Consider the following 14879-nt stretch of genomic DNA (forward strand, 5'->3'; position numbering starts at 1 on the left):
TCTGTAGTTTACAGTTTTGACTCATCAGTCCAGCACAGAGCAGCTTCACTCCTGAATCTCTCAGGTTACTGCAGCTGAGGTCCAGATCTCTCAGGGTAGAGTTTGATGACTGGAGAGCTGAGGCCACAATATCGCAGGACTTCTCTGAGAAGTAAGAGCTGTTCAGTCTGCAGAGAGTTAATATAGTATATTATGAATATTGTTTCTTTACTGTCAATTTTTGTTTAATACCACAATTAAAAACAAAGAAAACATTTCACCACTTCAATTAAGTTTCATTTATTTCAGACATGCACTTGATAAGATGAATGTGTGCTCACGAGAGAAACGGCTCCACAGCCAACAAGTCCCTGCTCTCTCGTGCACTCTGTGTGCTGTAATCTCTTTCTCTCTCCCTATCAAAGTCCTGTAATGTCTACTCTGTGGGGTCTGTGTCACATCCACGGTGTATGGCTATTTAGTGTGTAACACAGCACACCACAAAGAATGCACTGACTTTCTGAGGGCTGTATTGTAATGTACCACCCAACCCTTCCAAGCATCTAAAATACATTTTTAACATTCCAAACGTTCGCTCAATCATTGACCAATAACACGCAAGTTGGTGGTGTGCTGGCTTAATGTATGGAGAAAGTAGTAAAGGATGAACACTATTTTTTGACTGTTCCCAGGCTTTTCACTGAAGCCTCCCTGCTCTCATAGGGGTGAGCGCAGTTGTTATAATTACAAATTTAACAAATAATTCATCTTCAATTTGATGACAGAATGTAATTCATTCAGTATTAGAAATAATCCACTTTACTGAGGCTACTGTGTCAGTTTAGTCACATGATCAGTTCTAAATGACGCTGTTAGCTCCGTACAGATGCACTGCAAAAATAGCTGCCATTGGACTGCGTAAATGAGCACAGCTTGCATTTGAAACAGTCAAACTGAAATTAAATATTTCTCACATCTGTGTCATGCATTCACATGTGTGCCGCATTCATAACGCCACCAAAATAGAAAAATGTGCTGTGAGTTAAGACCTGGTCTGGACTGGTTTAAATGGAAACTAATGAACGCTGGTGCAAAACCGCCCTAGTGAGAGAGAGACTATGCACCAAGGATACTGAACTGCTTTCTGTTTCCATGCGTCCATTCTACCTGCCTCAGGAATTTCCGCAGATTTCTGTGACTGTGGTCTATATTCACCCCAAGGCAAACGAAAGCATCGCCTCTGAACTGATCCTACAGATTGTGCAGAAACTACAGTTGCTGTCCCCCGATGCTCCTAATTTAATTCTGGGAGACTTCAACCACTGTTCGCTGGACAAAACTCTCAGGAGCTTTTACAAATATGTGTCTTGCCCCACCAGAAATGGCAAGATACTAGACCAGTGTTATGGCTCAATTAAAGGAGCTTAGAAATCCGTCCTACTCCCCCCGCTGAGCACGGCTGACCACAACTGTGTGCAACTTATTCCAGCATATCGCACATGCCTACAGAGGGGGAAAGTGTTCACCGGAAAGGTGAAACTCTGGTCGGAGGAGGCAACGCTGATGCTGCAAGGCTGTCTGGACTGCACTGCATGGGAGGAGTTCATCGTATCATCTTGACAGGTGTTCAAGATGGCGGCACAGGTGTTTTAACGTTTTAACGTTTTAACGTTGTCCTCTTCTTAGCGTCTTTTATGTTTTAACGTTTTAACAGGTGTTTTAACGTTTTAACGTTGTCCACTTCTTAGCGTCTTTTATGTTTTCTTTTTTGTTTTCGGTTTAGTTTATGTCTTAAAAATTGATTTTAATCGCGATTTGATCAGTGCTACTAGAAACCGGCAGTTGATAGCCTGTTAAACAATACAGTATTAATCAAAACTGACTTAACCCACTTCAACAATGTGGCCAGCCGGGCTGCTCTGCCTGTTGAGTAGCCTTGCACTATCATCTCCAGTGGTGAATAGGACAATGGATGACGGTGGATCGGATGTTTCACTGTGGATTACCTCCTCATGCACTGTAACCATGCCCCATTCGGATGGAGAACTGTTCCAGCAAAGAAGGTCTGGATGATTTTCCTACTTCTTCTATCAGGTAACATCCACCCCAATCCAGGTCCTGGACTGACACAGCTTGAAAATCCGGATGATCTTAAAAACTGCAATGGATTACGTTTCATTCACCCAAATGTTCGCAGTTTAATAAACAAAATAGACGCAATTCGTCTCTGGGCAAAGCTGACTGACTGCGACATTATAGTTTTGTCTGAAACGTGGCTGAAACCCTCGATTTCGAACAATATGATACACATCGATGGATATAATATCTACAGGACAGATCGCGCTAACAAAGGAGGGGGAGTAGCGATCTATGTAAAAGTAACGTTGAACTGCTCCTGTGTCGAATCGATCAGTAAACCAAAGTGCTTCGAACTGTCTGTAATTAAGTTACATCTTCCTAATGGTGCTGATCTTACAGTAGTAGGATGCTATCGCCCACCATCGGCGTCACATGAAGCTGTAGGACTGCTTTCAGACTTCCTTCATACGTTTTCTGACAAGGAGTATGTTTTATTGGGAGATTTAAATTGGGACTGGCTCTCGACGACCTCCAATTCACTTAAGGACATTTGCGACACTCTAAATCTATCGCAACTAATTAACTCTCCAACTCGGTTAAACTCCAAAAACATGGATAAGTCTACATTGCTTGATGTTATTCTCACGAATTCTCCACATAAATACTCTGCAGTTGGAATATTCAGTAATGATGTCAGTGATCACTGTACAATTGCCTGTGTTAGAAACTGCAAACTACCCAAGACTAAGCCCCGTTTTATTTTTAAAAGAAATTATAAACATCTCAATGAACAAGCCTTTGCGCATGATTTGTATAATAGCGACTTGGACCTTGTTTGTGAAATGGCGGACGTTGACTTGGCGTGGAATTATTTTAAAAAAACCTTTTTGGCCCTAATTAATAAGCATGCACCTCTGAGAAGATTTAGAGTTAGTGGTGAAGACAACCCATGGTTTAATGAAACCATCTCATCTTCTATTAGAGAGAGAGATAAGGCATGGGCCAAGGCTAAAAAAAGTAATGATGCCAGTGACTGGGTTCAGTATAGGGCATTAAGAAACAAATGCACAAAATTGATAAAAAATACAAAAAGTGATTACTACCTTCATTTAATAAATGAAAACCTTAATGATCCAAGTAAATTTTGGAAGTTGATTAAATCTTCATCAGGGTCTATGACACCCTCTACTCTTCCTGATCTTTTAAAGGTAAATCAAAATGAAATAAAGGGTACGCATAACATAGCAGATGCATTTAATAAGCATTTTATCAATGCAGGCTTAGCCACTCTCTCAAATCTCCCTGTAGATGTTAAAGACAGTGTAGCCACCACCCTAAGTTGCCCAGGAAATAGTTTTAATTTTTCCCCTATTTCTCCCACTCAAGTTTATAAATCTCTATTGAGTCTTGATTGTAAAAAGTCTGCTGGTCCTGACCAAATTGAGCCTTATTTTTTTAAAATAGCAGCAGATCTGATTGCGGGACCCATTGCCTCCATTTTTAATCTTAGTCTAACCAGCGGTTTGATCCCCAGCTCCTGGAAGTCAGCATTTGTCCTTCCTTTATTAAAAGGAGGAGATCCCTCTGTTCTGGATAATTATCGCCCTATTTCCAGACTATCCATTATAGCTAAAGTATTTGAATCCCTAGTAAACGAACAGCTAAAACATTTTTTGTCTGATAATAAAATTTTAAGTCAAACTCAGTCAGGTTTTAGACAAGGGCATAGCACTATAACTGCAGCCATATCAGTTACAAATGATATTATTACTGCTCTGAATGATAAAAAATCATGTGCTGCACTTTTTATTGACCTATCCAAAGCGTTTGACTCAGTGGATCATGGTCTTCTCCTGCAAAGACTCAATTGTATAGGATTTAGTAACCCTGTGCTAAGTTGGTTCTCAAATTATCTGACAGGGAGAACTCAGTGTGTGTCTATTGACAATTATAATTCTGTACCTCTAACTGTAAAGGCAGGTGTTCCGCAAGGATCTATTTTGGGACCGATTTTATTTTCTATTTATATAAATGATCTTGGGGTAGGGTTAAATCCAGCAAAGGTACACCTTTATGCAGATGACACAATTATTTATACTACAGCGCCATCTTTAAAAGTGGCAATGGATTCCCTACAGACTGCTTTTAATTTATTGCAGATGTCACTTGTTAATTTAAAATTGGTTTTAAATTCTAAAAAGACTAAATTTATGATTTTTTCACGTTCCCGTTCATCACCCACTGACTGTACAGTTCTAACACTAGATGGTACTCAGCTAGAGAGGGTTAGCTCTTACAAATATCTCGGCATCTGGATTGATGACAAGTTGACCTTTAGCGTCCATATTGATAGCCTTCTAAAAAAACTTCGACCAAAGTTAGGTTTTTATTTTCGTTTAAAAAAATGTTTTCCTTTTACTGCTAGAAAAAGATTGGTTCAAAGTACTTTTTTGTCAGTATTAGACTATGGTGATGAAATTTATATGCATGCATCTTCATCTCTGTTGAAAAAACTGGATGTAGTCTATCATGCTGCCCTGCGGTTTGTAACTTGTGCAAGTGTACATACGCAGCATTGTAACTTGTATGAAATGGTTCAATGGACTTCATTGTATTCAAGGAGAAAAACCCATATGTTAATTTTTATTTTTAAAGCTTTACTGGGTAAACTACCGCAGTACATATCCGGCTTACTGAAATATTACTCCAGTAGCCATAACACTAGATCCTCAGAGAAAATTCTCCTCATGGTCCCAAGTATTCGAACAGAACTGGGTAAATCAGCCTTTTCCTTTCATGCCCCGCATGTCTGGAATGAGTTACAAGGCATTCTTAATCTGAAATCCTTACCCTCTCTTGACATGTATAAAAATATGTTAAAATCTGTTTTTACTGAACAATGTTATTGCTTTTAGCAACAAGTGCCTTTTAGCTCCTGATCCTTGTATGTCTGTTTTTTTATTATTATATTTTTTATTTTTTTATTTTCTTTGGTATGTTTTAATATGAAACTTTTATTTTCCTGCTGCCATCTTGACCAGGACTCCCTGGCAGAAGAGATATTGTATCTCAATGGGACCTTCCTGGTTAAATAAAGGATAATAATCTTGGGACATTAACAAACTCACAGAAGTGGTCAGCTCATGGGTATCATATTGCGAGGACATTGTTATCCCTGAAAAGGTAGTTAAGATCTATCCGAACAGTAAACCCTGGGTGAGTAAACACCTTAAAGTGTTATTAAACAAGGAAAAATGTGCATTTAAGCAAGATAATTTCTCTGAGCTAAATGTTTTACAAAAAGAGATTAAACGTGAAATTAAGAGGGCTAAATTGGACCACAAACAGAAGGTTGAATTCAAACTGAGCAAGAACAGTTTAGGCTCAGCCTGGGACAGTGTCAGGACCATGGTTGGGTTAAATGACAAAGTAAAGAAAAGGGTGGCTTTAGAAGGCTTTCCGTCAGATCTGGCTCTGGCTCATGAGTTTAATATGTTTTATTCAAGATTTGATGTGCATGATACCACTGGTAGCCGTGTGCTGTCCCGCTGTGCTGATCAAATAGGCCCTATTTTTAATTATATTTTTAATATGTCATTCTGTCAGCAAACGGTCCCTGAACTATGGAAACAATCTACAATAGTTCCCATTGCAAAAAATAGCCACCCTAAGACTCGGAATGACTACAGGCCTGTAGCCTTGACCTCTCTTGTTATGAAATCACTTGAAAAGTTGATTAAAAAGGAACTTCTGGATAGGACGGAGCATCATCCCGACCCGTTACAGTTTGCATATCGAACCAACAGGGAGCTCCAGGATGCAACTATAACTCTGCTCAACTTCATCTATAAGCACTCGGTAAGCACAGGGTAGTAAGAACCATGCCAGACTGTTGTTCGTGGACTTCTCATCAGCTTTTATCACCATACAGCCTCACCTGCTGGTGCAGAAGCTTGCTGAGCGTTTTGGGTTGGGCACTAACATTGTTGGCTGGATCTTGGACTGCCTCACCAACAGACCTCAGAGAGTGAGAGTGAATGGACATTTCTCTGGACTAACTTTTACATCAACTGGCTCTCCCCAGGGCTGTGTCCTCTCTCCTCTCCTATATATCCTGTACACTAATGACTGCCGCAGTGAGTTTGAAAACCATCACATTGTGAAGTTTGCAGATGATACGGTTATAGTGAGCCTGCTGAAAGAGGAGGAAATGTCCCATGGGCCGGTCACAGATTATTTTTTAAGATGGTGTCAAGAAGCCTTTTTAGAATTAAATGTGACAAAGACCAAGGATATGTGTATTGATTTTAGACGTCATCACTCCAACCCTGTCAACACTAAATTAATGGTCAGGATGTAGAAATTGTTGAGTCATATAAGTACTTGGGCATCATAATTGATAATAAGCTGAGTTTTGATTGTAACACCAATATGTTGTGTAAAAAAAGCCAGCAGCGCCTTTTCTGTCTGAGGAAGCTGGCTAAGTTCAATGTTGACAGGTCCCTGATGACTTTGTTTTACAGATCTTTTATTGAATCGATTTTTACTTTTTCTTTTATCTGTTGGTATGCCTTAATAAAGTTTTGGGGTAACACCCTTACTGTGTTACTCGCTGGGCATATTTGTTAATTTCACTAGCAGGATGTGCAGCTCCTCTGGGATAGCTGCTAGAGTCAATGTCCAGATGGATAAAATAATACAGAGGTCATGAATTGCTCACTTGTACGCTGACTGAGGTTTAAGTGTCAGAGAACACTTAGATGGCAGCAGTAGAGTGTCTCTCTCTCCAGGGTGCAGTGTCTAGCGATAATTTCATATGAGCACACCCCAGACAAGACGCATACATGCTAAATTGTATTCACACAAACATTCAGGTTACAGGTTTTGAAAGTGAATGAAATCAGGAAATTTGTTTTCTTCCCGTGACAAAATTCAAACCCTTACACAGCCACAACAGTTAAGGTCACACAGTACACAGCACTACTCACCCCAGTCTCTGTAGTTTACAGTTTGGACTCATCAGTCCAGCACAGAGTAGCTTCACTCCTGAATCTCTCAGGTTATTGTAGCTGAGGTCCAGTCTCTCTAGTTTGCAGTTTGGACTCATCAGTCCAGCACAGAGCAGTTTCACTCCTGAATCTCCCAGGTTATTGTAGCTGAGCTCCAGATCTCTCAGGGTTGAGTTTGATGACTGGAGAGCTGAGGCCACAATATTGCAGGACTCCTCTGTGAGGTAACGGCTGTTCAGTCTGCAGAGAATTAATATAGTATATTACGAATATTGTTTCTTTACTGTCAATTTTTGTTTAATATCACAATTAAAAATAAAGAAAACATTTCACCACTTCAACTAAGCTTCATTTATTTCAGACATGCACTTGATAAGATGAATGTGTGCTCACGAGAGAAACGGCTCCACAGCCAACAAGTCCCTGCTCTCTCGTGCACTCTGTGTGCTGTAATCTCTTTCTCTCTCCCTATGAAAGTCCTGTAATGTCTACTCTGTGGGGTTTGTGTCACATCCAAGGTGTATGGCTATTTAGTGTATAACACAGCACACCACAAAGAATGCACTGACTTTCTGAGGGCTGTATTGTAATGTACCACCCAACCCTTCCAAGCATCTAAAATACATTTTTAACATTCCAAACGTTCGCTCAATCATTGACCAATAAAACGCAAGTTGGTGGTGTGCTGGCTTAATATATGGAGAAAGTAGTAAAGGATGAACACTTTTTTTGACTGTTCCCAGGCTTTTCACTGAAGCCTCCCTGCTCTCATAGGGGTGAGCGCAGTTGTTATAATTACAAATTTAACAAATAATTCATCTTCAGTTTGATGACAGAATGTAATTCATTCAGGATTAGAAATAATCCACTTCACTGAGGCTACTGTGTCAGTTTAGTCACATGATCAGTTCAAAATGATGCTGTTAGCTCCATACAGATGCACTGCAAAAATAGCTGCCATTGGACTGCGTAAATGAGCACAGTTTGCATCTGAAACAGTCAAACTGAAATTAAATATTTCTCACATCTGTGTCGTGCATTTACATGTGTGCCGCATTCATAACGCCACCAAAATAGAAAAATGTGCTGTGAGTTAAGACCTGGTCTGGACTGGTTTAAATGGAAACACATTATTCAACACCGAACTTGCGCATCTGGGCATACATAAAAACATTATTTTACCGCTAAAAATTGTATTCCATCATTGAAACAAGATAAAGCCAACAATATGCCAGTACAGCTATGAAAAATGCTGCTCACTTAACACTTAAATAAAGAAGAGGAATTTTAAAAAAATTATACCATGTCATTCTACTGATAATATCTGGGCAATAATATGGAATAAATATACAACCTTACCACTGGTTTTACGCATTCAAGACTGAGTGGTCATATATTGTCTTGGACAATCCGTTTGTGAAATATACACTTATTTGTATTGCATGGGTACCTTCTAAAATAGCTGTGCTAATTTTTTGACTTTGAGTGTAATGTAACTGTAATGTAAGTGTTCATTGGTTGCTAAGTAGTCACTGTGTTTAATGCATCGGATGTGAGCTGAACTGGAACATAGTGGCAGACAGTTGAATTTGTTTTAATGTCGTCCAATTTCCATACCAGGAAACACTACACACTGCAGAGTACAGGAAAAGATACAAGAATTAATGATTACACATGTAGGTACTGCTCCACATTGTGTGATAATGTTTTTGCATTATTTTTAATCTAATATCAATGCTTCATCTTAAACTTTCAAAAGGGGCACGTTTATATGCTTTATAACAGAAAAAAAGCATTTCATTTGTTTTTGAAGAGATTTTGGATATGTTTCAGGACACCTAGATATTTTAGGCCTCTGTACCGATGGAAATCCTGTAATTCCCACTTGAAAATGATGCAACAGCGAGTTTCTTCAGACAAAACAGTTGATTTGTAGTGAAATACATAATTTACAGCAATGCATCATTTAGACTTTTTGGACAGTTTTGGAGACACTGGGTACACTGCTTAGTTTTTGCTTCATAAATCTATAGTAGTTCTACATTTCCACCCTTAGATTTTATAAACTTGTGGTCAAGGAGTTTTTGATCCAGGACATGTGTAGTGTAACCTGTTTTATATATGGGTTCTCACAGTATTTCATTGCAAACTAAAATAGAGCAAATTAAATTTGGATTTTTTTGCCTAGACAATTGCATTAGTGGCACTTTATTTCTTCCTACATTATGAATATAAATAAATCTTAGTTAGTATTGTAAATGGTACAAATGTCTTTCTTCATTTAAGCCATTACCCAAGTCTCTGTGATGCTCACGTCTGGAGTTATAAAGCTTTAAATAAGGTACCCCGTGAATGGGCAACGATTGGGCAGATTTGGCATGCGCGCAAAGGGTTTAAATGAGGGCACTAACTGTTAAAATGATCCAGAAGTTATCATTTATACCAAATTTTCACTTCCCAGACAATTCTATTGTACTTTACTCTCACTAGAAATATTAAGTGTGTAAATACACTGTCAATCATCTACATTATTAATGACATAATACTCACATGGCCTTCCTGCAGTTCCTGACTACTGGTACCAGTCTCTCACGACCATCTTCTGATGTGTTGTAGTCCTTCAGGTCAAACTCATCCAGGATCTCCTCTGACATCAGTAACACAAAGGCCAGAGCTGAACACTGGTGTGGTTCCAGCTTTTTATCAGAAAGTTTTCCTGATCTCAGGGAATTTTGGATTTCCTCCACTAGGGAGTTGTCATTCAGTTCACTGAGACAGTGGAACAGATTGATGGTCCTCTCTGCTGAAGATTCCTCTCTGATCCTCTCCTTAATGTACTGGACTGTTTTCTCAATGCCCTGTGATCTGCTTTCTGTCTGTGTCTGTAGGTCTGGTACAGGTGATGTGCATCCTGTCTGTGTCAGTAGTCCCCCTAAGAGCTTCTGAATGGACTCCAGAGAGAGGCCAAGAAGGAATCGGAGGAAAAGGTCCAGGTGTCCATTCTTACTCTTTAAGGCCTGATCTACTGCAGTCCTGTGCAACTCAGACAGCTGCACTCTGTCACTGTGAGATTTTGATTCTTCTGCTCTGAGTACATTTCTGTTCTCATTTACACATGAATGAAACACAAACAAGGCAGCCAGATACTCCTGAATGCTCAGATGCACAAAGCAGTAGACCTTCTCCTGATACAACCCACACTCCTCTTTAAAGATCTCTGTGCACACCCCAGAGTACACTGAAGCTTCACTGACATCAATGCCACTCTCTCTCAGGTCCTCTTCATAGAATATCAGATGGCCCTTAACCAGCTGTAGAAAAGCCAGCTGCCCCAGTTTCAGGATGATTTCTGTATCTGATGCTGACCTCTTCTTTGAGTCTGTCTCATCAGTGCCATGATACTTCTGATTCTTCACATCAGTCTGAATGAGCAGGAAGTGTGTGTACATTTCAGTCAGAGTTTTGGGCAGATCTCCACTCTTTGCTTTACCCAATATTGTCTCCAGAACAGTAGCAGATATCCAGCAGAAGACTGGTATGTGACACATGATGTAGAGACTCCTGGATGACTTTATGTGTGAGATAATTCTGCTGGCCTGGTTCTGATCTCTGATTCTCTTCCTGAAGTACTCCTCCCTCTGTGGGTCATTGAACCCGCGTACCTCTGTCACTCGGTGGACACACTCAGGAGGGATCTGATTGGCTGCTGCTGGTCGGGAGGTGATCCAGAGGAGAGCAGAGGGAAGCAGATTCCCCTTAATGAGGTTGGTCAGCAGCACATCCACTGATGATGATTCTGTTATATCACAGCAGATCTCATTACCTTGGAAATCTAGAGGAAGTCGACACTCATCCAGACCATCAAAGATAAACACCACTTTTACCTCATCACCTTCAACACTTTGGCTCTCTTTCAGTTGTGGAAAGTAGAGCTGCAGAAGTTGCATCAGACTGAATGCTCCTTCCTTCTTCAAATTCAGATCTCGGAAAGGAAGAGTGAAGATGAAATCAATGTCCTGATTGGCTTTTCCTTCTGCCCAGTCCAGAATGAACTTCTGCACAGAGACAGTTTTCCCAATGCCAGCGATGCCCTTTGTAAGCACAGTTCTGATGGGTTTCTTTTGTCCAGGTGAAGGCTTAAAGATGTCATTGCAGAGGATTGCAGTCTCCTGTGTGGTTTGTCTCTTGGATGCTGTCTCAATCTGTCTGACCTCGTGTTCATTATTGACCCCCCCACTTCCCCCCTCTGTGATGTAGAGCTCTGTATAGATCTCATTGAGGAGGGTTCGGTCGCTCTGCTTTGCTAAACCTTCAAATATGCATTCAAACTTCCTCTTCAGATGAGATTTAAGTGCCTTCTGGGCTATTTTTATGGATCCATCTGAAGAGAGGAAATATGAGAAACAATTATGTTTAAAATGTGATAAACATTTCCCATTCAATAACAATTTTTTTTAAACTGCCAATAAAAATATTAATAGACTCATTCTTAACAGCATTTTACACACATCAGTGTTACATACGTCTAACAGTATGTTATGCCTCTCACACAGTGTTGTACATACCTCATGTACATTTGCTTATCCCCATAATCACTGCTTCATGCTATAATTTCATTGAAATGCCTTTGTGTGCGCATTGGTTGTGACACTTTCTATATGTAATGTTGTCAATGTAAAATGCTATTATGAAAGTGTGGATGCTATAGCTAATTCCAGCATTTGAATGGACACACATTCGCAATGAGAGAAAACTCTTACTGCGCTGCTCATCTCTCTCCAGTGAGTCAGTGAGATCCTTCTGCATCATCTTCCTCATGATGTGGAGTGTGATCTTCAGAGACCTCTCACTGCCATAGGTCTCCAGCAACTTCTCAACTATGTACATGGCCTCAGGATCATTCTGCTCTCTCCCAATGCATTCTGGGTAATCTTCAATTCGATGACTTTTGAACAATTCCTTCATCTTCATAAACATAACCAGTACAGAATGATCTTCAGACAGAGTCTCAAAGCATTCTGGGCAATCCTGACTCAGATGGTTCTGAAACTGTTTCAACTTCTCATCCTTCTTCAGCTTCATCAAAGTGCGCAGGAGAGACTGAAATAAACACATGAAGATGTGTGCTGTATCAGTGTGAAATAAACACATGAAGAGGTGTGCTGTATCAGCGTGAAATAAACACATGAAGAGGTGTGCTGTATCAGCGTGAAATAAACACATGAAGAGGTGGGTTGGTGAGTATGTCAATTCATCATAATAGGACCATTAATCATATTATTATCAAATAATAATTAAATAAATGTTACAAAAATGTTACCAGATGGATGGATAGAATTTCGTCTTTTGTTTCTCTCCCTACAAACACCTTTATTATTTAGGTTGGCCCAGTGTAAAATATTTAGTTACACGAATTTGGAAATTTTGTTATTGTATTTGAATATAAAATGTAGTAATATTATTTTATTAATTTTTATAATTATATTTAGAGATTTAGAGAAAAAATAGAGTGAAAATATTTTGTTGGCTGAATACCTCAATATTAATGTAAGTCAATATTGTCATATCAAAGTTAATACAACTTATTTATTGTTGCTCAGCCAACATAAAATAATTGTCACTGGATCATAGAGTTTGTAGTGCACAGAACCTTGAAGGTACAGCAAACTGAAAAGTGCTATTGTATACAGTTACTTTAAACATTTTAGTTGGGAGAACCAAACTTTTTTTTTACAGCTTGTGTTGTATTACAGTTCAAATAAACGCTACAGGATCCTTGTTTTGTGTTGAGGGTTTTTGAGACAAATAGAGAATAGACTAGAGATACTACTTGTGCTAAATCATGAATTTCCATATAATAAAGGAGTTGCTCTGTGCAGTACATTTAGTAAATGCTAACTGAACTGAATGCTTCCAGTTTAAAAGTCTCAGTTTGGAGTCTTCCTCTGCTGCCATTTGTGGGACCTGCTAAAGGAATCTGGACTTTCTGTGAGGCAGGGAGGATCAGGCAGCACTCCAGAACTGGATTTGATGTTAAGTTGTGTCTTTAGAGGAGTTAACCCCTTAAACCCCACTTAAAATCCAGGGCTTTTTGTAGGAACCTCCCCTGTCTTAAAGAAACATCATTATATCCATGCAGTACTATTATCTCCATATGTGAAACTCCATGCAGTCCAGACATGGTTCAAAGCTTGAAATAAAGAGAACATTTCTACCAAAATAAGCCCTGATCACATGGGAGTCTCGCTCTGTAAACATACAGGACATATTCATCCTGAAAAACAAAGAAGAAATCCAAAAATGTTTTGTATTTTGTTTATTCTGTAGTGATTATATATACTTCAGATACTGGATGAAACCAGATTTATTTTTACAATCGTACCCCAGGATGTATACAACACCAATAAAAAAGTGGATTTAACAAAGCGGTAAAATTTGACATGCGTTTTCCCAAAGGTGGGCCCAGATATCCTGAAAACCTCTCCAGATTGGAATATTGTGTATATCTTTTTTCCCAGCCATCTTCCACCTCCAGATGCTAAATTAATAAGCACTAAAATAATACAATGCACCCAAACTTTAGAGAGTTCCGCTTTCTGCATTTTCACCGAGTTTAACATTAGCTATGTAAGGTAAAAATTCGACTGCAAAAGGACTCTGTCATGTCTGGTTTCTACTTGTGTTCAACTGCTACACACAGTTGCGGGACATAAATGCCTAAAGGATGAGACCTGCAGCTAGGAAAGCAATCAGTGCATCCTGCATGGGACTGTTTACCACACCGTTTATTGCGGAAGAGCAATCTTCTGCATTCTTCAGCCATCTTGCTCTTTTGAAGATAGGGCTCTGGACATACCAACTTGGGGATCAATTGACATACAGCTCACCTCTTGCTGCTTGGACATGCCTTGTTTTTTTGTTACTATACATACATATATATATATATATATATATATATATATATGTATATGTATATAGTAACAATAAACCACTATGTTTTCAGTATGATCCATAATTTTGTGAATAACCTCACTTTGTCCACCGCATCACCGGCCGTATGCTAACCCACTAATATCAGTGCATACAAGCTGAGGTGCGGTGTCCCAGGGCACTGTGGTAAGTGTTCTTGAGCCTCGGAACTGATTACCTGAGTACAAGCCTAGTAACAAGTTTAAAGACTTTAGACCTTAATATAAAAACCTCTGAGTACAAGTCTAGTAACAAGTTTAATGGCTTTAGACCTTAATATAAAAACCTCTGAGTACAAGTCTAGTAACAAGTTTAAAGACTTTAGACCTTAATATAAAAACCTCTGAGTACAAGTCTAGTAACTAGTTTAAAGACTTTAGACCTTAATATAAAAACCTCCGAGTACACCTCTAGTAACATGTTTAAAGGCTTTAGACCTTAATATAAAAACCTCTGAGTGCAGTAACAAGGTTAAAGGATTAGGTTTCTAGCCTATGAGGAACAAATAAATGACCAGTGCTAAGCCGGGTGCATAGCCTAGGCTCCTAAGTTCCAGCCCTGAAAGCAGAGTCTGATAAGTGCTGATACTAAACCCGGGTGCCTGGGTCCCACAGCGGTACACGTCTCCACCCCTCTGAGAGTGCAGTTGAGACTGGCCGGTATCTGTCCGGAGGGAACCACACCTTTAAGTCTCAGAGATGGAGGCCGGTACTAGTGCTCACTGGACCTCTGAGTACCGAGCCCAATGTAACGTCGCAACCTCTGGGTGCCACGACAGATAAAAGTCTCCACCCCTCTGATAGTGCAGCCCCAGGCTACAACAAGAATCTGGGATCTGCCACA

General features: G+C 39.6%; 1 protein-coding gene across 1 annotated transcript in view; it reads right to left on the reverse strand.

Annotated features, from left to right (window-relative positions):
- Window positions 1-9613: 9613 nt before the first annotated feature.
- LOC118209722 overlaps window positions 9614-14879 on the reverse strand; it is a 411967-nt gene continuing 406701 nt past the window's right edge. The window contains exons 25-26 of the mRNA XM_035385292.1: window positions 11828-12167; window positions 9614-11448 (exon numbers count right to left, since the gene is read on the reverse strand). Coding sequence (XP_035241183.1) covers window positions 9614-11448; window positions 11828-12167 — 2175 coding nt within the window. The remainder of the gene's footprint in view (window positions 11449-11827; window positions 12168-14879) is intronic.

The sequence above is a fragment of the Anguilla anguilla genome, chromosome 12 (genome assembly GCF_013347855.1).
Source record: "Anguilla anguilla isolate fAngAng1 chromosome 12, fAngAng1.pri, whole genome shotgun sequence".
Classification (NCBI taxonomy): domain Eukaryota; kingdom Metazoa; phylum Chordata; class Actinopteri; order Anguilliformes; family Anguillidae; genus Anguilla; species Anguilla anguilla.